We start from the raw sequence: 25,340 nt of genomic DNA, 5'->3' as shown, positions 1-25,340 counted from the left end.
CCGGCTGTGAGCCGCCCTCACAGCTCCCCTCCGCACGCACGTTGTCACGCCTCCCCTGTCGCCCCTGCAGGTGAAGAAGCAGATCTTGGATGAAAAAATCTACTGCCCTCCCGAGGCGTCTGTGCTCCTGGCTTCTTACGCCGTCCAGGCCAAGGTAGGCTCAGAGAAGACGCAAGCATTCTTTCTGAGCGTTAATGCATGTCACGGGATCGTGCCAGACATCCACTTCTCTGGACTCTCTGGGCTTCAGAGAGACTTCCCCTGGAAAGCGGGATTCTCTGGGACGTGTGGGCTTGGGGACCACTCTCCCTGTCCCACTTCTGTACCGTCTTGTGAGAGTGTGTGTGTGTGTGTGTGTGTGTGTGTGTGTGCCTACCAATGATAAGTGTACAGCTTGATGAATTTTCTGTGTAATCCTGTTTGAACATGTGGTTAATTATATTCGCCGCGCCAACCTCTCTTTTCATTAACCGGGAAAAATGAGTTTATCATCTCCAGTTTTGGCCAGACGTGGCCGTGAGGTCAGCAAGGCCCAGGTCCTCACTGCAAACTCTTCTTCTGAGGACCAGCAACCCTGTGTGTCGGGACCACACCCTAGAGAATGTTCTGTTTCATGCCCCCCCGACGGGCATGCTGGCTCTGCTTATGGTGGGCACTGCAGGCCCTCGGGCCCACTGAGCCCAGCTGAGCTGTCTGGTGACCTGAGAGTCTTTCAGAGAAATGGCTGCAGTTTGGGACTGGTGGGGCAGGGAGCCGTGTTCCTATCCGCTCTGTTTTTATAAGATGAACGTAGGGTCTACCCAGGATGCTTCATGCCCCTCAGGTTTCCTGCTTTAGTCACATGCCACTTGCTCTTTTTTTTTTTTTCCAGCTTTTTAGCTTACCTGGAGTATAGCTAATTAACAATGTTGTGATAGTTTCAGATGAATCCCTGAAATGCAGAGGGACTCAGGCCTACATACACGTGTATCCATTCTCCCCCAAACTCCCTTCCATCGAGGCTGCCTGTTGACATTGAGTAGAGCTCCTTGCTGTGCACACCAGGGCCTTATTGGTCATCCATTTAAAATACAGATGTGTGTACATGTCCATCCCAAACTCCCTAGCTATCCCTTCCCCTCATCGTTTCCCCCCTGCGTGCCTTTTGCGCTTGGTCCCTTCACTACCCCCTTTCACTACAGCATGGGAAGGTGACCTCAGAACTGGGTCACTTTCGTTAGCTTTGTGATTTTGCACAATCTTTTCGGTTATCATTTTTCTTTTTTAATTAGAGGTCTCCATAAAGCCATTTCCCTGAAACTAATTTCTGGAAATTAATAAGACCCTCAACTTCTTAGCCCACTTTTTAAGGGGAGCTTAAGATAATTTCAGATCAAAGCCCGGAAGCAAAAAAACTGGCCCACTGTTTGAAGGAGAAAAGGGTCTGTACCTGTTCGTCACACCAACAGAAGCATCTGGGTCGCTGGATGACTTGTCTAATATTTGCTGAGTATTTGCTGGCCGGAGAGGAGGCTGTTGACTCTGTCATGGATACAGACACGAAGCGAGCATCTCTGCCCTCACGGTTTGTTCAAGGTCGTTCGGGCAACCTTGGGTAAAGCTCAGGGCAGAGCCCGCGGCCTTGGGGTTGCATCTTGTGCCTTGCCCGTCCCGCTGCCCTGACAAATGAGTAATTGAGAAAACAGAATGGGCCTGGATTCAACTAAAACATATGCTTCCTTTTCTGCTTTGATTAAGAATATTAATAACAGGGGAAAAAAACATGTCCTTTCAATCAGTAGCGCCCTGACAGTGATGAAGCAGTTGTTGTCACTTTCATTAAATCCGAGCACTTCCTGGCCTGGAACCGAGCTCCTCTCCCGCCCGCTTTCTCCCCAGCCGAGAGGAGGCCCAGGCTCCCAAGGATACCACCTCCCTCTGAAGGACTTCAGTTCTCAAAGGCCACACTGTCTTTGCACAAACTGGGGCAGGGGGCAAATTCAAAGGCTACTTGTGGAAAAAAAATAACTTTTCAGGGAACCAGCAGATGTTTGCTTAAACAGGTTTCGCTATAGGAAAGCCCTCCTGATTTGGATCCTCCTAATTTAGAGATGAAAGTGATGCACAGACATCAGGTGTGGTTCACATGGAGAAGCGTGTTTGAGCTGTTTTTCCCGGAGTAAATTGTCACAGTCGTACAAACAAAGGTGATCTATGGTTTCGAGTCTGCATTTGGGAAGCTAAGGATTATTGGACCATACTTCCAGTTTCTAGGACAGCTGTTGCTGTGAGTAGGGTGCCTCTGGTTGTCATGTTGATCCGATCTTATACGTCTGTAGCATTTTACCGTTTTACACAGTGTTATAACATGAATATTTCTTGAGATTCCTCAGAGGAGTCTTTTCCGGAAGCTAAGGATCAGGAAAGGTTAATAATTTGTCTCACAATACTTGATGTTAATTCTGTTTTAATTGGAATTTATAGCCCACTATTTTTTTGAGTTTTTTTTTAAATGTTTATACCATTTTTAAAGTCTTTATTGAATTTGTTACAGTACTGCTTCTGTTGTTTATGTTCTATTTTTTATTTTTTATTTTTTTGCCCGAGAAGCATGTGGTATCTTACTTAGCTTGCCGACCAGGGATCAAACCCGTGCCCCCTGCATCGGAAGGCAAAGTCTTACCACTGGTCCACCAGGGAAGTCCCCCTATAGCCCACTTCCTAATGGACAGGATTTGAAGGAAAAGGGAGCTAGAGAATGGAGCCAGGATGAGAACCCTAGAGTCTGATTGCCTCACTTAGCTTTTGCTCATACCATGAGAGGAGTCTCTGGGTCCCACACTGGTCCCACCCCTTTCACTAAATCCCAGGTTCATTTATCTGGTCACACCCCTCCAAACTTTTCAATAAATTGTACCTGCTCCTTCCATTTCTTCTTTCCCACAACCTTTCTGAGACAGACAGGAACTGTAAAAGTGTGGTGGGGAAAGTGAATTTGAGTGCATTAACACATGGGATGTAATTATGCACTAACATATTCATTACAGTGTTTCAGCTGTTCAGCTGATATAGACACAGTTCATTCTAAAGCATAAAGAAACAATTACCCTTAAAGCATAAATACGAAAATTAATCACATGGTTCAGTTAACAAGAACCATATTTCATAGTTGGAGTTTAGGTTATATTTCAATTAAAAATATGGGCTGGTTTTGTTTTGGTTTTTTTTTTTTGGCCTAGTCATGTGATGTACCAAACCATCTTGCAATGTTTTAAGCCACCTGTTGGATTTCATATTGACAGTTTGAAAATGTGTTCTTATTAAAAATGACTTGGAGAGGGAATGGTATATAATTCCCCAGACTTGCAGGGCTGGCCAGCAGATTCCTAGTGCTCGGAGAGAGGAAGGGCTGGTGGGAGGGAGAGGAGGCTTGTTGTTTCTCAGTGCGCTCTGATGTCAATCAGGGGCAGAGCAAAAGGCGACTCAGAAGTTGGGTATCTGTAAAGTGTAGGTAGAGCGAGTGTAAGAGTTGAGGCTGGAGAGGTCTGCTGGGATCAGAGCAGAAAGAGTCTTAACTTCACCCTGTGGGTGATGCAGAGCCAGGGAAGGGTTTATATTTAGACAGATCCTTTCTTTGGTGGCTGTGTGCAGGACAGAATGGAGGAATACCAGTCTGGAAGCAAGGAGACCTGGTAGAAGGCTGCAGTAGCCATCCAGACAAGACTGTGGGCTTCACACCTTGGGCAGTGCTCAGCTGGGTGGGAGGAGGCTGACTTTAAGATGTCCAGGTAGAAAGGACTTCCTTGGTGGCCCGGTGGCGGGGACCCCGCCTGCCAGTGCAGGGGGCACAGGTGCAGTCCGTGGTCCGGCAGGATTCCCCGTGCCAAGGAGCAGTCGGGCCGGTGTGCCACAGCTGCTGAGCCTGAGCTCTCGAGCCCTTCGGGCCCCAACTAATGAAGCCCTTTCGCCTAGCCCCTGTGCTTCTCAACAAGAGACGCATGCCCGTGCGTCGCAGCTGGAGAGTAGCCCCCGTTTGCTGCAACTAGAGAAAGCCTGTGGGCAGCAATGAAGACCCAGCACAGCCGAAATAACAGTAAAGTTTTTAAAAATGAAAAATATCCAGGAAAGAAATATAATATCTAGGGAAAAAAAAATTCAGAAGGGAAAACTTGATATAAGTGGTGCTGTCCTCTGCATATCTCCCTTTTGAAGGGACTTATCATTTTACAAATGGGTATTTTCTCTCTCTCAGTGTTGATTTTGAGATATGTCATGTTGGACGTTGTAGATGTAGTTCAGTGATTCTAACTGCTGTATGGTAGCCATTGATGAATAAACCTAATTTATTTTTCCATCCTCCTGAGGATGAGGCAGGTTTAGTTTCTGCAGTTTCCCTATTATAGTAGTGTTTTACTGAAAACTCTTTTTATGCTTCCTTGTGTACATGTGCTAAAGCTTTTTCCCCTTAAGGTACATCTCTAGAAGTAGAATTCCAGGCACATCCTTGAATATAAAGAACTCATAAGTTTCTAAGAAAAAAGACAGCAGGACAATGGGAGCACAGGGTATGAACAGCCGGCAGTTTATAGACCAGGAGAAGAACCTGTAAATACGAAAAGCGCTCAGTCTCACCAGTAACTCGGGTGAGACTACTGCACTCCCGGAAAAGCAGGAGACCTAAAAACCGAGGGTTTGACCTCCGGGTCAGGAAGATCCCCTGGAGCAGGGCATGGCAACCCACTTCAGGCTTAAAGCTCAACATTCAGAAAACGAAGATCATGGCATCTGGTCCCGTCACTTCATGGCAAGTAGATGGGGAAACAGTGGAAACAGTGGCTGACTTTATTGTGGGGGGCTCCAATCACTGCAGATGGTGATTGCAGCCATGAAATTAAAAGACGCTTAGTCCTTGGAAGGGAAGTTATGACCAACCTAGATAGTATATTCAAAAGCAGAGACATTACTTTGCCAACAAAGGTCCGTCTAGTCAAGGCTATGGTTTTTCCAGTAGTCATGTGTGGATGTGAGAGTTGGACTGTGAAGAAAGCTGAGTGCCAAAGAATTGATGCTTTTGAACTGTGGTGTTGGAGAAGACACTTGAGAGTCCCTTGGACTGGAAGGAGATCCAACCAGTCCATTCTAAAGGAGATCAGTCCTGGGTGTTCATTGGAAGGACTGATGCTGAAGCTGAAACTCCAATACTTTGGCCACCTCATGTGAAGAGTTGACTCACTGGAAAAGACCCTGATACTGGGGGGGATTGGGGGCAGGAAGAGAAGGGGACAACAAAGGATGAGATGACTGGATGGCATCGCCAACTTGATGGACATTAGTTTGGGTGAATGCCAGGAGTTGGTGATGGACAGGGAGGCCTGGCATGCTGCAGTTCACGGGGTCGCAAAGAGCTGGACATGATTGAGCGACTGAACTGAACTGAACTGAACTGAACTGAATCCCATGAACAGAGGAGCCTGGCGGGCCATGATCCATAGGGTTGCAAAGAGTCAGACATGACCAAAGTGACTTAGCACACGCACACACATGGAAATATTTCAAACCCATGAAATTGCCAAAGAATTGATGCTTTTGAACTGTGATGTTGGAGAAGACTCTTGAGAGTCCCTTGGACTGCAAGGATATCAAGTCAGTCAATCCTAAAGGAAATCAGTCCTGAATATTCATTGGAAGGACTGATGTTGAAGCTCCAATACTTTGGCCACCTGATGTGAAGAGCTGACTCATTGCAAAAGACCCTGATGCTGGGAAAGATTGAAAGCAGGAGAAGGGGATGACAGAGAATGAGATGGTTGGATGTCATCACTGACTCGATGGAGATGAGTTTGAGCAAGGTCCAGGAGCTGGTGATGGATAGGGAAGCCTGGCGTGCTGCAGTCCATGGGGTCTCAGAGTCAGACTCGACTGAGCGACTGGACTGAGCTGAAACAACAGGTTTGTACTGCATAGCACTGGGGCTTGTTGTTTGGTCCCTAAGTCATCAACTCAATGGACATGACTTTGAGCAAACTCCAGGAGACAGTGAAGAACAGGGAAGCCCGGTATGCTGCAGTCTATGGGGTTGCAAAGAGTCAGACACTACTGAGCAACTGAACAGCAATTGATTTACAGGAGCTCCATATATTATGAATATTAATCTTTTATCTTTTTTTACATGTCAGTCTTGTCCGTCCTTTTCATGTTTTCAGTGACTTTTGATTTCAAATGATTTCATCAACCTTAATATGTTCTTCAATATTTTATCCTGATGTTTTTATGGATTTCTGTTTATAAGATTAAGTCTTTAATCCATCTGGAATTTAGTGACTGGTGTGTGGTAGGGATCTGACTACTTATTCTATATATGCATTGATTAGACCTTTGTGTTTTGTGAAATCCTATTCAGATCGTTTGGTCTCATTTTTCATATATATAAGCAGAGGAAAGTATGGGTTTCTGTTTAAGAAGTGACTCTGAGAGTCTTTTAAAAGGTGGACTCCTTTCTTTTTTTCTCATTTCTTTTGTTGTGAATAAACCTGTCGCAATTTACCCCAGTGAAAAGCGGATACCTTCAGACTCTCTTTAAACCATACATTAGGGATGGAAACATGCTATTTATAGCAACAGAAACATTTTCTTTTTAAACTCTGAAGTCAGGGATGGGGGGCCAGAAGGCTACCTCAAAGCTCTAAACTTCTCACAAGTGGCCAGAGGTGGTAAAATGAAACTAATGAAAACGAAAAGCTTCTGGGAGAGAAGTTTAAGATGCAACGATCCACATATCATTAAACTCTTGACTTCCCTCATCATTCACTGGCAAATTGGTTTCTTAAAATTTAATTTGGTCTCAACGTGAACCGATTCCTCTCTCCCTTCCCTAAGCGTGGACAACATCACCCCGAGCGTCCTGGGTCTTCCCTGCGTGTGCTATCTACTCTGTGCTTGGGTTTTTACGCCCACTTGACACCATCTCTTGACATGCCCTTAAACTTCATTAAGCAGCCAGCCGCCCCGTCCTTTCCCCTTGCGAGCCTAGAACATCTCTGCTGCTCTATTCTCTTTTCCTCCCAGGAGGCTGGTGAACTCCCTTCTTGAATTTAAATTCCACTGGTTTGTATCAGGGCTGGACCCAGGTTTTGTGGGGCCAGGAGCTTCTATAATTTAGGGGGTTCTTTTAATGCAAGAACACCAATTATGAATATAAAATTAGGTCAAGGCCCATGCAGGTGCAGAGGCCTGAATCCCAAGCCTCATTATAGCTTCCCAGCAGATTCACTCCTGCTTGTTTTACCAGGGAGCCTCTGCACATGAAAGACGGGGGAACAGCCGTCTGCATCCATGGGGTGGTGTGACTCTCCTTTATATTCACCAGCTGCCACAACTTGAGGATCTTCTTCTTTCGTTTTGTTTTAAAGACATTTAAGAGCAGACCCATACCTCAAGGTGGCTTTAATGTCCGAAGTGGAATTAGTCCAGGGGAGAAGTTCCTTCAGCAGCGTCCCTGCCACCTCCCCGGTGCTCAGATGTAACGTTTGATTATTTGATCAGTGCCGGAGCTGGGAGCTCAGTATGATAATGTGGGTCATTACTCTCGCAAGCCTTTGGAACCTGAATTTATAGCTCTCACTTTGCATATCTGCTTGCAGAAGCACTCAGAGAGGTTTGCAAGTGCAGCGAGGGCTTTATCACTCTGTCCCTCCAAAAATCAGAGAAGCCGAGAGTGACCAGCGTCTTCATAAATAGCACGGGGCACGGCAGTGACACCTGATGCCTTATGAGCCGGGCACCGTGCAGAATGCTTCCCTGACTCTTCATCCTTGTCGCACACACACGCACACGCACGCCCCAGGAGGCAGGCACTATTCTGACTCCAGACAGGGAAGCTGAGCTTTAGAGAGAAGGTTCCCCACTCGAGGCCTGGGGACAGTCCAGAGTGCCCCTTCAGAACCTTCCAAGACCAACGCTCTCCTTTGACAATTTGGAAGCGGGCTTGGAGAGGTGGCATGACCTGAGTTTTTATCTTTTGACATCAGGTTGTGTTGAATGCTGTGTTAGTCATAGTTTAAAAAAAAATTTATGGGTATTCCATTTGATGCCCCAGGGGAGTCCTGTGAGATATGTACTGTTATTATCCCCATTTTACAGATGAGAAAACTGGGGCACAAAATGTCCAAGGTCACTGCTAAGAAGTGAAGGGGCTGAGATTGAATTTTTTTTAAACTGAAAAAACAATGTAGTACAATTCTTCTATTTGCAAGGTAATTATGAAATTCCTAAGAGATATTGATCCTTGGGGCTTTTACAAAAGAGTGATATGGGATGAAGACGTGATTTCCAGTGGATGATAAACATCTCTTTTCAATCCCATGAGTGTCGATTGAAAAACACACCAGAAATCTAAACTTGAGATTCTTGGGAATGAGAGGGGTGGGCCATGTCCGGATCCATTGTGGTGGGATGTAGAGCCAACTGCCAAACCTTTTTTTTTTTTGCCAGTGTTGGTAGTGAAAAGCATAAATGTTTATAGAAGATTATACTAAAATACTGAGCGCTGTCATTTTGGATCAAGAGGAAAACCACTGAATGCTAATTGACAAGAGACAGGGTTTGATGTTCTATATATTTTGTGGTTAGTTTCTTATTAAAAATAACTCCTTCATTTCTGGTTATTTCCTGGTCAGACTAACTTTCTAGGAAAGAAAGAGATAATTGTTTTGAAATCAGGAAGTTCCAAGTTATTGTCCCCTGTGGGTACATGAAAATGCAGGGCCGATTTCTGGCCCTCCTAAGTGATTCTTTCTGCAAATTTAGGAAAATCAGTTAACCTTTTATTTATTTATTTTTTTATTGTCTGTACGGTAAGGATGACAGTGTTGGCATCAGATTTTTCCAAAGCATTTTTCAGAGCCTTGAGTGAAAGCTATTAAAAATATTGCCAGCACTGTCCCTAGCTCCCATCTAGCACTTGGCTCCAATTCCCAGCCACTTAGAAGTATGTGTAGGTAAGACTCTTATCACCCGATGCTAATCACATCTCACACCCAGTTGTGTTTCGTTGTCTCTTTTCAAAACCTAATGTTTTGGTAGCAGTGGCTTCCTTCAGGAGTTAGAAAGTGTAGCCCCATTTCTCTACAAATGTCACATTCTTATTAGCACGTCACCCATCCATCCCGTATGGGATTATGCAACTCTGTTCACAGATACAATCAGCTTTGTATCTTCATCCGAGGATAACAAACTAGCGAGGCTGAAATCTTGACTTGTCATCAGAATTGCGTTGCTTCCCGGGAGCTGGGAGGGACGGAGGCCGAGTCGACCTGTTCAGAAACGCAGTTGTCTCTAGAATCTCAATCCCTCGTTCACCTTCTCTTCTTCCAGTACGGCGACTACGACCCCTCTGTTCACAAGCGGGGGTTTCTGGCCCAAGAGGAATTGCTTCCTAAAAGGGTAAGACGTTAAAATTCCCGTTTGGGAAGACATAACCGAAGGACCTGCAGGAATACAGGATGGCCGTATTGAGAACGTTTTCATAAATGTTTTGTCATCAGTCTTGAGTAAAGATTTGTGGAATTCCTTTGGGGTTATTAGAACAGGCGTGGCCTGTAGTTGGTCCTTTTTTTAAAGGTAGGTGAGCAGCACTGGTTCCCAGGGAGGGGCATGGAGCCACCTGCGTTCAGCCCAGCAGAGTGAGCTGTTTGTAGCTGCAGGGGGCAGGTAGATGGGTGGGCGCTGTAGCTTTTAATCCCTGGTGTCTTTGGTCTGGTTGATTATCCACAGAAGCAGGCCTGCCCTCTCTATAGCCACTTTTGATTCTCTAGCTCCACTCACCTGTCATGTGTGATAAAGGCCTGCTCCCCCCTTTCCCCTGGTTTGACCTGCGCCCCTGAGGGCTTCTGTAAGAGTCAAAGGCAGCTCTCAGGCCAGGGAGTCCTGCTTCTGAGCAAGGTCCTGCCTCTGGGCTGCATGGCCCAGGAGAGAGGGGCCAGTGCCAGCCCGAGAAATGGTGCAGCCTTCTGAGTTGTGACTCAGATCGGACGATGCTCATTTACTCACCCACCTCTGCCTGTGATTGGCCCCCTGTGTACGGCTTTTGGGGCCCCCCTGGTGGCCCAGATGGTAAAGAATCTGCCTGCGATGTGGGAAACTCAGGTTCAGTCTCTGAGTGGGGAAGATCCCCAGGAGAAGGGAATAGCTCCCACTCCAGTATCCTTGCCTGGAGAACTCCATGGACAGAGGAGCCTGGAGGGCTACAGTCCATGGGGTCGCAAGGGGTCAGACACAACTGAGCGGCTAACACACACTCACACACACATACACACACATGCCTTGCTATTTTGTAAAAATGATGTATAATTATCAAAAAGGCGCACAGTACTCAAACTTCCTTTGTGTGTGGGTTTTTTGTTTTGCTCTCTTCTGCACCAGGTAATAAATCTGTATCAGATGACTCCAGAAATGTGGGAGGAGAGGATCACAGCCTGGTACGCGGAGCACCGAGGCCGAGCCAGGTGAGGCTGCTCCTTGCTGGTGGACGTTTCCCCGTGGGCCTCTTTTTTCTTTTTTAAGGAACTGCAAAACTGGGACGTGCTTGTTGAACAAAATGCAGTACCGGAGTACACAAAAGAAAAAGGGAGCGCTGGCAGCCACTCCGGGCTCCGGTACTGCGTGTGTCCCTCTGCTAGCGCGTGGAGGCGTGGGTACTTCCCGCCTGTCAGGATGTACAGACCTGCCACGTTCACTGCTCATTTAGGTCCATTGTAAGATTCCTATTGTGCGCGTGCCCCGTAGCTTTTGCGTCCATCCCTTGGCTGATGGCGTCTGGAGTAGCTGTAGGTTTCTCAGTTTCACGGAACGTTCTGCAGTGTACAATCTTACATCATGATGTACTTGTATGAGTCGTTCTGAGGAGAGATCCTTCAGAAGAAAAAGAGTTGCTGAGTCAAAGGAGGTGAGCGTTTTGTGTCTTGAAGGTGCCTCCCAGATCATCCTGCAAAAAGGCTGTACCCCTTCTCATGCCCGTGGGCAGAGTATGAAAGGGCCCCACCTCCCTCCCCCATCCAATCCCCAACAATTACCAATCTAACTTTTGTGATCTCAAAGGTGAAATTTTGTATCTCAAGTATCATTAGCTTTTCCCTAATCACTTTGGGAATTAATCATCTTCTCATTAGCCTTTAACGTATATTTTTTTTCTGTTTTTCAAACCAACTTCCTATGACATTCTTTTTAACTCTAAAAAAAAGTATACCAGAAAGTGGGCAAGTCATAAATGTAACACCTGATGGACTCTTACCAAGTGAAAACACCAGGTGACCCCCCTCATTCCTCCCCAGAGCTGACCACTCTCCTACACACAACTCACGGGTTGGTGTGGTCAATCTTAAAGGTGATTTGAGTGTGATCAGTTTCTGTTATCTGGGCCTCACTTCTTTCACTCAGGGTCATATTGTGCGATGTGGGCCTGTGGCCTGTGGCGGTGGCTCCCCCTTTGTTTCTCTTTGCTATGTACTATTCCAACGTGTTAATAGCCCACGCACCATTTATCCACCCCACTGCCGACAGTCATGTAGATTGCCGGGTTGTTTCCTGGTTTTTGTTGTGACGAATAACATCAAACAATCTTCCAAACAATGGTACGTCAACAATACATGTGTGATTTCAAGTTGCTTCAGCTTGCCACCACGGTGTCCCCTCGGGGTTGAATTTTTAAAATTCATTTGAGGCCATTTTGAGATTGGAGAAGAGAAGAAGGCAAGGTCATAGACTTAAGATGTTTCAACACTCTACCTGTCTGAGAGTTCTTTGCAAGTCATCACTACTTCAAGAGCTGCCTTTAAGTCTGACTTATAACTTAGAAGTGGGCGTCCTGGCTGGGGTTCTACAGGCTGGATTGCTCTCACCCCAACTTCCAGCAACACCCAAAGGAATCAGATCAGGAAGGGAGCTCTCAGGTAGCTTGCAGACAGAGATGCTTTGTTACCAAAACCTTCTAGGTGAAGAAATCACGCAGTTGGATAAAGCAACAGCTGAAATAAAATTGTGAACATCCAGATCCATTTGAGGGAGCAGGTATACCACGTGCTCATCTCGAATTACTTGAGACGGGTGTCACTGTTTACCAAGGGCAAAGCGTGAAATTGAAGCCAAGAGACACGCTAATGAATCTGTTCTCTTGTTTTCACGGGGATGGGAAGTTCTGCCTGACCTCAGTGTGGTTAATAGACTCAGGGTTGGGCAGAGCTGGGCTGGGAGCTGCCGGGCTCACGTCTTCACGCAGGTTCGAGGCTCAGCTTGGCACCCGCTACCCTCCAGTGACAGAGTCTTTCCTTCTCTTCGCAGGGATGAAGCGGAGATGGAGTATTTAAAGATAGCTCAGGACCTGGAGATGTATGGTGTGAACTACTTCACAATCCGGGTGTGTGGAAGCCCCTGAGAGTTCCTGGGGCGTAGATGGAGGCGGAATCAGGGGCAGACTGCTAAAATGGGTCCTTCCTGGTCCCAAGGTGGCAGATACTTGGCCGGTTCAATGGCCAACAAGGGAAGAGGCAGGGGAGAGGGTCTGAGAGCCTCAGTTTCTATTCTGGGCCTTCAATTAGATGCTAGGTAATGAAGTGTCGGTGGAGCCTCGGGGGGGCCGTCTGAATGCTCTGATGGAACATTTGATTATTTCTGGCTCTGTGAGATCTGGGCCCACGGGGATCACCTGTAAATACTTTCTCCCCTCAGGACACGAGGAGAGTAAAGCTGCTTTTACAGATTACTGATTTGTTTGGGTGGGAACTCTCCCTGGCAGGCTAATTGGTTTTCTACTCAGACCATTAGTATTCCACTGTCCTCTGGGAACCCGTGTACACTGGAGAAGCATTTGTTTTCAGCCCCCCGTCCATCCCTGAGAGCATCTTTTTTTATTTTTTTTTAGCACCCTGAGCATCTTTCTCCCAAGGTTCTGTTGCTGGATGCAGTGCCTTCCAGAGGATTCATACAATTTGCTGACCTATTTCATAGCCGGTTCCAAACTGTAGATGAGCAGACAGTTAAAAAAAAAAAAACCATCCGCACTGGGCCACCTTAGTCATTACAGTTAAGGCTTGCTTTCCTGTTTGGAGTGTCCATAAATTTTGTATTTATTGTTGTTTAATAACTAAGTCATGTCCTACTCTCTGAGACCCCATGGACTGGAGCCTGCCAGGCTCCTCTGTGCATGGAATTTCCCAGGCAAGAATACTGGAGTGGGTTGCCATTTCCTTCTCCAAAATTCTGTATTACATTTAGGTAAATTGAAACACATTTCAAATACCCTCGGGATAGCTTTCTACTTTGTTTTCTAAATACATATCTTTAATGGGTTATTTGCATAAAATAAGGCTCACTGACAAGTCCTGTCTTTTTGTACCGTGTACAAATGCCTAAAAGGTTTTCCATGATAACGCCGAAGGTTGTTTTGTGAAATGTTATCGATTTATATTTGCCAAACATTTGGTTTCTTTAAGGGCAGACTCATTTGACGCATTTCTCTAGTTTTGTCCATACAACGTCTCTTGCCCCACCACCTACATTGTAGAAAACTAGATCTTTATAATTCTTAAAAAAAAAAGAAAAACCAGTTTCTTTGGGGGCACTAATTCTACAGCAGCAGTCAGACTACATTATACTATTCTGTGGGTATATGTCTCACATTGCATGACACATGAGGGTAAGGAATATTTTAGTGTCTTAGGGTTAACGTTCCTGAAATTTTGCCATCATCTGAGGAAGCTGTGTGCTTGAAACAATTTAAAAGGGGCTTCTTCAGTCCTCGCCTCTCTCTGTTTATTCTATAGAAGTCTTGGAGTCATCGTGATAGGAGACGAGAGGGTGGGATCCATTTTTTTTTCCTCTAAAAATTTAAGTTAGAAACATAATGAAATATCTTGTTTTCCAAAATGTAGATTTTCAAAGCACAAAGCCTCACTTGTGTTAATGCAGTGGTTTTAAGAGCCCTGCAGAAGAGCTCACGACTCTCCCTCACGCTTTGGTGATCGCACCTGACTCCAGGGTGTTAGATGGAGTAAAAAGATTTTCTCCTGCACCTGCTGTTAGCTTGGTGCTTCTCCTCACAGTCGGGGCACGTCCTTCGCTTGCCGACCTGTTTTCCTGCCCTGGAGTCTTGGTTCCTTTTCCTTGTTGTCAGCAAGGGAGTCAGACACAGGGAGCTGGCTACCACTGCTGTTCGAGGGCCAGACTGCACAGGGCAGGGGCCCACACCCGAAGAGGTGCGCACTGGTCTGCAACGTGAGGGCCCAGGGCATCGCCCTCCAGTGTGCTGGGTGCTGGCTGGACTACCATTAGAGGCATAGCCTGCATGCAACCTGTCAGTTAAGTTTTCAAACAGCTTTATTGGAGTATAATTTACTTTCAAGTCATTTTGATATTTTTTTCTCCCCAATATCTTACAATAAAAAATTTCCAACATACAGGGAAGTCAGAAGACTTTTGAGTGAGGACCTCTGTACACCCGCTGCCTGGATTCCACAGTTAACAGTTTACTACAGAACACGTGCTTTATCACATTGAAACTGCATTTTAAAGTAAAATAAAGCCACCTGATCACAGCTCTTAGAATTTTCTTTCTGGTAGTACAACCACCTCTTCTTTTAACATGAGGGGTGTTTAACCCTACAGGTCTTTATTCTACATCTGTGATAAGCCGGCTATGTAATTAGCAGTAACAACATTTCCATTACTGCTATCTTAGCCGCTGACACTTCCCGGGTGGCTCAGTGATATAGACTCGCCCACCAGCGCAGGATTTGATCCCTGGGTTGAAAGATCCCCTGGAGAAGGAAATGGCAACCCACCTGAATGTTCGTGCCTGGAAAATACCATGGACAAAGGAGCCTGGCGGGCTCCTATCCATGGGGTTGCAAAGAGCTGGACGCAACTTAGGACTGAGCACGCACACTCACACGTTGTCTCTTGCTGGCAGAGGTGCAGGGTGCCTGGGGCGGTGATGGGTGCCCCCAGTGCCCCCTCCATGGGACACCCCAGTCGTCAGAACCGTCTCATGTTGCCTCCCCCTGCCCCAGTGCAGGAGGCTGGAGGCCCCCCCAGGATCGAGGACAGTGGTGATTTCTGTCAGGAGCTGTTGAAACGTGTCACACGTAATAGTCTATGTCAATTCTTTTGGAAGCTGAGCAAGACCTCGAGCCTCAGCTGGAGCTGACGGTGGCTGTTCTCTGTCGAATCTACAGAATAAAAAGGGCACAGAGCTGCTGCTCGGAGTGGATGCTTTGGGGCTTCACATTTATGACCCTGAGAACAGGCTGACCCCCAAGATCTCCTTCCCGTGGAACGAAATCCGGAACATCTCCTATAGCGACAAGGAGGTAGGTCGAGTCTGCACAGCAGACACCCCAGCAGCCCAGCTGAACCTTCTCTGTCTCTCCTCCTTCCGGAGCAGCCCAGGCCAGCCTGCTCCTTGTTAGCAGCAAGATCCTTTAATTCCCAGGCTTTGGGTTTTTGCTTGTTGATTTTTATAGCATTTACAGAACAATATTGGCATCCTGTTTTCAAATAGTATCACTAAACCCTCCCTACTGACTAACAAGAGACCGGGAAGATCAACTTGTCAGGACTAAGCCCCAGAGAACTGTAAACAAACCAGAAAGTAACCCTTTCTTATTCCTTGGCTTTCTATTTCTGGTGAGAATTCTCTTTGTCTCTTAAATGTGGTGTTTATTAAACTCTCTCTGCGTCCAGAGCTTGATTCAATGTGATGCAGGCATTTATATATACATAAATCTTCATAGGGCTTCCCTTGTGGCTCAGCTGGTAAAGAATCCACCTGCAATGCGGGAGGCCTGGGTTCGACCCCTGGGTTGGGAAGAACGCCTGGAAAAGGGAAAGGCTACCCACTCCAGTATTCTGGCCTGGAGAATTCCATGGATTATATAGTCCATGGCCTCGCAAAGAGTCAGACACGACTGGGAGACACTTGTACTCACTCACTCAAATCTCCATGATACATACATGAATTGTATGTATTATATATACTATACAAATAACATATACATACCAGCAATGATATAAACAAGGATATCAGACTAACTTGCTTATAAGAATTCAAGAATAAGGAACTTCAGATAACTTGGATGAACACCCTAACGCAGAATTCAAGCATTACTGTATAGGATGGTCCTATATAGTGATAAGGGGTCCATGGGGTTGCAAAAGTGAGTGGCTGAGCTGACTGACACAGAATGGACTTTTCCCAAATGCTGTAATGCTGTGTCCATTCCCTCACTCATGCGTTCATGGTTAAGTTTTACAAATCGCTTTATTTAATAACTGATTTATTTTTGGCAGTGCTGGGTCTTCGTTGCAGTGTGTGGGCTTTCTCTAGCAGCAGAGGGAGGGCTTCTCATTGCAGTGGCTTCTCTTGTTGGGGAGCACAGGCTTTAGGGCGCTCAGGCCTCAGTAGTTGCGACTCCCAGGCTCTAGAGCTCGGGCTCAATAGCGCTCGGGCTTAATTGCCCCAAGACATGAGGAATTTTAGTTCCTGGACCAGGGATCAAACTCGTGTCCCCTGCCTTGGCAGGCGGATTCTAACCACTGGAAGTCCCCCTCCCTGGTTAATTTTCAAGGGATTTTCGAGCATCTGCTTGGTGTCAGGCTTCGTGAGGGAAACAGAGGTGGAGCGAGTGCAGTCTCAGCCCTCAAGGAAGTTCTAGTCAAGCGGTGACTCAGCTGCCGTGACACATAACTGCAGCGCGAAAGGCCGGTGACAAAGAGGGCGACGATCCGGCGCTTCTCTGCCAGCCAGCAGCTTCGCCCCGGCTCTGATTCAGCCCTCACAGGAACACCGCCGCGGGAGGAGGGGTGTGTTCTGGCAACTCTGCGCCCCCTCAGGAAGCGGGGACCCAGAGGGAGCAGGGGAGCTGTGTCAGGCAGGGGGGCACACCAGCAGAAGCCACGCCCCCGGCGGTTCCCGGGGAGACACAGAGGACGAGCCCCGAGACTCAGGACACGGGGCCCAGCAATGCAGGCCCGGGCAGTGCCCCGCGGCGGGCTGGTACCCGCTCAGCCAGGCCCGAGCGCGGAGGGAGTGAGTAAGAGATGGCTCACATGGTCTCCTGCAGGCCCCCACCTCCAAGCCGGTTTCCTGTTTTTGCCCTTCCCTCATGTAGCAGCTCTGAGGATAGGAACACCAGGCCCCCAATTGCCAATACGTGGCTGAGCTCCCCTCGGCCACGCTTGACGAGACAGATTGAGCCTCTTAACTCAAAACATTCTGGCTTTCAGATTTTTTGCATGTAGCCCAGGAGATGAGCATTTAAGGTATTTTTTTTTTTAAGGCCCTGAAATGGAAAGTTCCATGTGACTCGAAGCAGCAGTAGGGTACGCCGGTAGTTTTTCATCTCTAATTTCATAAAAGTCTGTTTACAGCACGTCCGCACACTTGGCGTGCTAAAAGGTCCCGAGATGCTCGTCCTTCACAGAAGCCAGGCAGCAAAGGCTCCCCTCATACAGCCCGACACGAAACTCTAATGTTCCCTCTCCCGGGGCCGGGCACCATCGCCTGCCATCATGTCAGGAACTCACGCAGCCCGGGTGGGACGTGATGGGAAGGAGCCTGGGGCATTCTCCCCCGTGCTGTGACAACGCAAGTCCGATTTATTCCAGATGACCCGTGGACACCGCACACGTGCCCCAGAGTGGCACAGAGCCTGTGGAGTCCCCGTTCCTTCAGGTCTCCCACTGGCAGCCCTGGGGTTTGGCAGCCAGGCCAAAAATCAGCTCTCGAAATTCATAAATGGCAGCCTGCACAAGAGCAGCACTGCTTCTCAGCTCACCTGACCAAAAGCCACACACAGCACCGTTCCTCTGTCCTCCGTGTGCTCCCCCTTTGTTGGACAGCATAGCATGGGAAGGAAGTATCTAAGAATAGAGCTTCCCCAGTGCCTTTGTCTGCTTAGCAAGTCTTTCGTGGGAGTGGGCTTTTCACGTCCAAAGTGCAGCTTTGGAATCTGGGCTCTGTCCGATCTCATCAGGAAGAGGTGAGAGCACCAGCTCTTTTCTTTTTTTGTGGCGCAGTCCCCAGTCTGGCCCTCGGGTCTCCTCCTGATTTCTCCCCCATCCCCATCCTTATTCATCTTCCTCTCCCCTTTGATTGTGAGGGTTATGTCTTCCTTCTCTACTCCAGTGTATTCTTCATCGCTCATGGCTGTGTTATCAAGCCATCCCCGTGTTGGGAAATCTGGGGTGACTCCCTGACTGCTATCACATCAAATCTAAGCCTTGCTGATTGTCCATCCCCAGCCCACCTCACCACCCCCAGCTCCTGCCTTCCTCCCAGTTTCAGTCAGTTCAGTTTAGTTGCTCAGTCGTATTCAACTCTTTGCGACACCATGAATCACAGCACGCCAGGCCTCCCTGTCCATCACCAACTCCCAGAGTTCACTCAAACTCAAGTCCATCGAGTTGGTGATGCCATCCAGCCATCTCATCCTCTGTCGTCCCCTTCTCCTCCTGCCCCCAATCCCTCCCAGTATCAGGGTCTTTTCCAATGAGTCAACTCTTCGCATGAGGTGGCCAAAGTACTGGAGCTTCAGCTTTAGCATCATTCCTTCCAAAAGACACCCAGGATTGATCTCCTTTAGGATGAACTGGTTGGATCTCCTTGCAGTCCAAGGGACTCTGAAGAGTCGTCTCCAACACCACAGTTCAAAAGCATCAATTCTTTGGCGCTCAGCTTTCTTCACAGTCCAACTCTCACATCCATACATGACTACTGGAAAAACCATAGCCTTGACTAGACAGATCTTTGTTGGCAAAGTAATGTCTCTGCTTTTGAATATGCTGTCTAGGTTGGTCATAACTTTCCTTCCAAGGAGTGAGCGTCTTTTAATTTCATGACTGCAGTCACCATCTGCAGTGATTTTAGAGCCCCAAAATATAAAGTCTGCCACTGTTTCCCCATCTATTTGCCATGAAGTGATGGGACCAGATGCCATGATCTTCGTTTTCTGAATGTTGAGCATTAAGCCAACTTTTTCACTCTCTTTGACTGTCATCAAGAGGCTTTTTAGTTCCTTTTCACTTTCTGCCATAAGGGTGGTGTCATCTGCATATCTGAAGTTATTGATATTTCTCCCGGCAGTCTTGACTCCAGCTGTGCTTCCTCCAGCCCAGCGTGTCTCATGATGTACTCTGCATATGGGTTTTCTCTTATATATGTATACCTATAACTTCATTTATCTGTTTGGCTGTGCTGGGTCTCATCGCAGCACAGGCTTTCCTCCGTTTCTGGAGCAGGTGCTGCTCTCTGGTTGAGGTGCGCAGGCTTCTCATTGCAGCGGCGTTTCTTTCTTGTTGGGGAGCGCGGGCTTTAGGGCACGCCGGCTTCAGTAGCTGTGCCGTGTGGGCTCAGGACTTACGGCTCCCAGGCTCTAGAACACAGATTCAATGGTTGTGACGCGCGGGTTTAGTCACTTCAGGGCGTGTGCAATCTTCCCAGATCAGGGATCGAACCCGTGTCTCCTGCATTGGCAGGCGGGTTCTCTACCACTGAGCCACTAGGGAAGCCCCTCCCATGGTTTTCTCTTGGTCATCGAAGAGCTAATGCTGTGTCTCTCTCTCTCACACGCACACACCACATACACACACATGCACACACATTCCCACACGGAGCTCATTTCCCCATCTCTGCTTTATTTCTATTACTCGCCCTGTCCAGAATGCCCCTCCCTCCTACCTTTTAGCTTCTCTGTCATGTTCTTTGTCTAAGAGCAGCATGTCCCTCCTACTCTGAGGATTTGAGATCTGTGCCACCCAGTGAGGCAGTGATGATTGATGTGACCTGTCGAGCCGTTGACTGTGGTTGGTTTAGTTCTGGCCAGGCTGAGAGCCTCCTGAAGGCTGCCTTAGACTCCGGGGTGGCCCGTCCAGCATTGGCCTCAAGGTCGGGCCCACCTAGAGTTTAACTTCAAGTTTCCAAGCCCAAGGTGGTGCTAAGAACCCAGCTTCCAGGATCCTGAACGTCCTGGGACAAGGATCTTTGCCAGGGGGTCGCCACCTTTGTGGAATTGCCCGGTTGGTGGTAGCGCTCTAGGCTGTCGGAAACTGAAGCTGTTTTCTGCATTTTCCTTTCAGTTTACCATTAAGCCTTTGGATAAGAAAATCGATGTCTTCAAATTTAACTCCTCAAAGCTTCGTGTCAATAAGCTGGTAAGTTAAGATCCTGGGTTTATTATGGACTGTAGTTTTTCTGCGAAACTGAAAGCCTTTTTTGAACCAGTATCAGAGCGACATGTTGTGAGGTGTAAAATGATAACCCGCTTGGTATGTGCTTTCCTGATCAGCCTTGAAAGACTTTTCTCCAGCTTCACCAGAAGGTCACACTTACAGGTTTCCCCGGTGGCTCAGCTGGTAAAGAATCTGCCTGTAACGCAGAAGACTTGGATTCTATCCATGGGTTGGAAAGATCCCATGGAGAAGGAAATGGCAAATACCCACCTAAGTATTCTTGCCTGGAAAATCCCATGGACAGAAGAGCTGATGGGCTACAGTCCATGGGGTCCCAAGAGTTGGACATGACTTGGTCACTAAACCACCACCAGCAAAAAGTCAAATCTACATTTTGTGATGAGGAACTTTTTTTAAGTTATTTTTATTAAAGTACTTCATACATATGAAAGGATAAGTATAATGTATCTATGAGAAATAAAGAATGACAGGAATAAACAACTACTTAGCCACCACCCAGCTTTAAGAAGTGCCACGCTCCCAGACTTCCCTGGTGACCCAGTGGTTGACTGAGGCTCTGTGCTTTCACTGCAGGAGACATGGGTTCAGTCTCTGGTTGGCGAAGTTCCACCCACCATGCAGTCTGGCAGAACAAAAAAGAAAAACAGCACACTCCCATCACTGTGGGAACCCCCTCCCACACTGGCACCCCACCAGCCCTCTGCTCCCCAAGGGTGACCAATGTTCTCAGCTGTGTGCTAAGTACCACCCCCCCGATATTCAAGAACTTTTATTTCACGTATGGCAAAACAAGGATACTAGCAAATTTTATATGTTCTTGAAATGTATATATGTGCTGTCAACTGTATTCCTCTGTTACTTGCCTTTTTTTACCTTTTTTTTTTTTTTGAGATTTATCCATGTTGATGCTTAAAAATATGGTCCTGAGTAACTGACCGCATACTTCACTGCTGTACAGTACTCCATCGTATATTGTGTGATGTATGTTTTTTCCCTCCACGCTCCTGTTAGTAGGCAGTCAAGTGCTTTCTGCGTCTGTGCCTGCCCACTGGTGTGCACGGCCAGTCGCTGCCCAGGAGTTCAGAGCACGTCTCCGTGTAGCCCTGCACGCAGCCCTTGTCCACGGGTATTCACACGTCCCCTGCTTTCCTGGCCGCAGATTCTGCAGCTGTGTATTGGGAATCACGACCTGTTTATGAGGAGAAGGAAGGCCGATTCTTTGGAAGTCCAGCAGATGAAAGCCCAGGCCAGGGAGGAGAAGGCTAGGAAGCAGGTGAGCGCGTGTTGGCGCTGCTGCTGTCGCCCCGTGGGGGCCTCGGCCCGGAGGTCAGGGGTGGCCGAGCTCTGATCATGAAAGTGCCTGCTCTCATGTTGCCCCTGTTGGATCTTTCTGGCCGATGAAATGATGGTGGGACGTCAGCTCTGGAAATGAGGAGTAAACTGTAACAGGGTATCTCAAAGACACGTCCCTGGTTACTTCTCCAGTGGAGTGCGTGAAGCGTGGTCAGCACAAGTTCGGGCAGAGATAGCCAAGCCCACACGCATCTATCCGTCTATCTCTCTATCCATCCATCTACCCATCCATCCGTCTCTGGTCCGTGCAGCTAAGCTTTCGTTCTTTCTGCCTGCCCGTCTCCTGTGCCCAGACTTTTTCTTTTCTAATTAGCTGGTGATGGAATACAGGGTGCACCCAGCAGCCCGCTGATAGAATGCTAATTAGACCCCGGCCGCACTTCCCCGCTGCAGGTCAGGCCGGGCAGCGCAGCGGCCACAGTGGGAGGTGCCGGGAGCCTCCATTAGCATCCGTTATCATCAGCCTGGACCATCCGCACCATTGTTTTCCGCTCATAGACCTTTCTGACTCACCGAAACCCACACGGCTTATGTCAGCCTCGCTGCTGCAAATGTCAGTCGTGGTTGTGGATGAACCACCAGACAGAGGAACGGCAGCTGCAATCAGCTGCCCTCGGACTTGCAGGCTCGGAGGGTGATGATTAGTCTGTGTGTAGCTCTCAACTTCGGATCCTCCAAAGAGGCTGGCTCCCAGCCCTGGGATTTAGGACAAAACGCCCAGTTGGATCCGTTGTGCTCCCAGCTCTCCATCTCTTTGCTCTCTTGAGACGTCAGGCCATAGACATACTCACTGGGATGCTTTGAGTGTGTGTGTGCAAGGTGGGGTGGGGGAGGGCAGTGGAATGGGTTTTGTTGGACAAGAAATGCTTGTGGGCCAGCGCAGGGTCATAGAGGCAACTTCAAAAAGATCCCTCTCTACCCTCCTTATGGGCAGAGCAGAGCTTAGAAGCGAGAGATCTGAACAGGGCAAGGAAGCGTGTAAGCCTCCAGGCTGTGCAGAGAGTAACTGAACACACCCCTGACCCACACTGCTGGGAGGACGGCAGACGCACGTTCCTGACATCTGGCAGCCGCAGGTCAGGGGCTCCGTGGCCCAGCAGGACAGACGTTGACCTTGGTGCCACACATGGGACTTAGTCTGAGACCCCAATGAATGACTTAACCTGCCAGGCCTCCATTTTCTCATCTGTCAAGTGGAGCTGAGGATCTGTCTTCCGTGTCTCAGATCAAAGGACACACTGTACCTGCGGGTCTTTGTGGCTGAAACCACTTTGCAAACGGGGACATTCCTTATGATTGAGGTGGAGGTCTCAGGGAAGGTGCAGTGCTGGGAGCAGAAGGGATTGGAGGCATTTTTCAAGCAGATGATAATGGGGGTCTAGTCATCCACATAATGGAAATTCTCACATGGTAGAAATCGAGAACAAATTGGCCAAGCTTTTCATTGACCTGGAAGAGGAAAATTGGAGAAGAATTTATAGGATTTTATTGCTTGTCTTTGCATTATTCCTTCGATGCCCAATGCCTTTTTTTTTTTTTTTTTGCTTAGTATTTAGAAAAAGCAGCAGTCTTAGAAATCTTGAGTTGAGGAAAAGGTTAAAGCAAGAAATAAGTCATTAGATGTGCTTTAATTATTTAAGGAAGAAAATAGTGCAGTGGTCACTTCTGGCTCCTGCTTTCTGAACTCAGCTAGGGCCCTAAGATCACAGAGAATAGCACTTGTCCTCTTCTTGTTCCCCTTATTAAGCTCGGCATGTGGCCTAATTAATTCAGCGATCCAGAAGGCCAGGGAGGCGGCAGTGGTGGCTTAGTGCTGGTGCCGCGAGGAGCGGGCCCGTCCCCTCCTGGCTCCTTCCTGTCGCAGGCCTGGCTGGGGAATTGCCTCTGCATGAGGCTGTGGGGTCTGTACCTCGGCTGCTGCCGCCTCCCCTGTAAAGTATAATGTGCGAGCTGTTGATGCATCACACGGACGACGTCACCGCCGAGGGTCAGAGGCGAGAGTGGAGCCGTTGCTGATGAGACTAGGGGTGTGGGAGGGGTCTGTGGGTGCAGGGGAGAACGCAGTCTGTCTCTGCCGCTGCCCCTTGGGAGGAGCCTGTATCGCATCCTTTGAGCCACAGAGCAGGGCCACCAGGGCCTCCCTGCACAAGGGCTGCTTTGGCCAAGTAGCTGCTTCCACACCCACCATGCACGAACGCGCCCGTCCATCCCAGGGGAGGCTGGCTCGGCATTCCGCTGCTTGTTCATTTACCACTTGGTGATTTTTCAAGGAGCATGGCTTGGCACTCGACAAGCTGGTTCAGAAGGACGGAGGCTGGTGGGCGAGGGGAGTCACGCTGGGTCCCTAAACTGCAGGGAGGAAAAGGGTCCTCAGAGGGAGACCCTGGCACTGGGTGTCCGCAGGTCGTGGGCCCCTGTGACCAGTGGCCACACCTCCCCCGCAGATGGAACGGCAGCGCCTCGCTCGGGAGAAGCAGATGCGAGAGGAGGCTGAGCGCACGCGGGACGAGCTGGAGAGGCGGCTGCTGCAGATGAAGGAAGAGGCGACGATGGCCAACGAAGCCCTGGTGACACCCGCGGGCCGAATCCCGGGAGGCCCCCCTCGGGGTCGGGGTCCAAAGACCACGGCGTGCCACGCGCTGTGACGTCTCGGCTTAAAAAGCCCTGGTGACGCCCGCGGGGCCGGGTCCCAGGAGGCCTCCCTCGGGCTCGGGGTCAAGCCCCAAAGACCATGGAGTAGCCACTTGCTTTCACGTTTCGGCTTAAAACAAACATTGCTTTCTTTCCACCTATGTTTGCAGGAGCAGACTTAGGCTGAGTTCAGCCTCCCAGGACAGGCAAACTTCACTTACCGTGGGTCACCTTTCCCCGGGGTATCTCAGCCTCGGCCCCCCGCTCATCTGGCCAGGTGGTCCCCTCATGGGGGCTGTCCTGTCCACTGAGGGCTGGTTGGCCATGTCCCTGGCCTCTATCTGCTGGATTCCCCATTTGTGACAAACAAATTCATTTCTAGACACTGTGATGTGTCCCATGAGGGCACAGTCGCCCCGCTTTCGAACCCCTTATTTAAAGAGAGAGAAGGACAGAGTTAAGCTGGTTTTCTCCCTCATAAAGTGTAGCCTCAGCTCAAACGGGCCCCCAAAGATGGACCCCCTGAAGGACCTTCTCAGCAGTTGAAGGGTGTGGCTTGGGGACCAGCAGGGCCCCAGGATGTCCAAGACACTGATTCTTGCTGACCTGGGTGTCTGAGACCTGAGCAGGGTGGGAGGACAGGAATGGGACCCCCCCATTTTTCCGCTGAACTGCGCTCCTCTCTGCAGATGCGGTCCGAGGAGACAGCTGACCTGTTGGCCGAAAAGGCCCAGATCACAGAGGAGGAGGCAAAGCTCCTGGCCCAGAAGGCGGCAGAGGCCGAGCAGGAGATGCAGCGCATCAAGGCCACGGCTATCCGGACGGAGGAGGAGAAGCGCCTGATGGAGCAGAAGGTGCTGGAGGCCGAGGTGCTGGCGCTGAAGATGGCCGAGGAGTCAGAGAGGAGGTGAGCGGGTGCCCCCACCGCCAGTCCATCTCCTAGGCCAGCCAGAGGCCCCTTCCCGCACGGCCAGAGGGGCTGGAGCCAGGCGGGCGCAGAGATGCTGTTCTCTGGATCTGTGGACCGCAGTCCAGACGTGCCTTTGCACCAAGCCCCTGTCCCTTGGACGGTTGTGTTTGCAGGAAAACTGCCAAGCTTATTCACAGGCTGCTTTTAGCTGAGGAGACATGAGACTTTT

The 25,340-nt window shown here is 48.8% G+C and overlaps 1 protein-coding gene across 4 annotated transcripts in view; it reads left to right on the top strand.

Moving 5' to 3' along the window:
* The window catches only part of NF2 (neurofibromin 2), a 70,855-nt gene that overhangs the window by 27,970 nt on the left and 17,545 nt on the right, over positions 1-25,340 (top strand). For 3 of the 4 annotated variants that reach the window (XM_018061007.1, XM_018061008.1, XM_018061009.1), the window contains exons 4-12: positions 71-154; positions 9,352-9,420; positions 10,399-10,481; positions 12,313-12,388; positions 15,204-15,338; positions 20,104-20,178; positions 21,377-21,490; positions 24,015-24,137; positions 24,891-25,108. In XM_018061007.1, coding sequence (XP_017916496.1) covers positions 71-154; positions 9,352-9,420; positions 10,399-10,481; positions 12,313-12,388; positions 15,204-15,338; positions 20,104-20,178; positions 21,377-21,490; positions 24,015-24,137; positions 24,891-25,108 — 977 coding nt within the window. The remainder of the gene's footprint in view (positions 1-70; positions 155-9,351; positions 9,421-10,398; positions 10,482-12,312; positions 12,389-15,203; positions 15,339-20,103; positions 20,179-21,376; positions 21,491-24,014; positions 24,138-24,890; positions 25,109-25,340) is intronic. The other variant, XM_018061010.1, reaches the window with a different exon arrangement.

The sequence above is a fragment of the Capra hircus genome, chromosome 17 (genome assembly GCF_001704415.2).
Source record: "Capra hircus breed San Clemente chromosome 17, ASM170441v1, whole genome shotgun sequence".
In the NCBI taxonomy this organism is placed as follows: Eukaryota; Metazoa; Chordata; class Mammalia; order Artiodactyla; family Bovidae; genus Capra; species Capra hircus.
The sequence above is the reverse complement of the archived record's forward strand: the minus strand, read 5'-3'. Positions and strand labels throughout refer to the sequence as shown.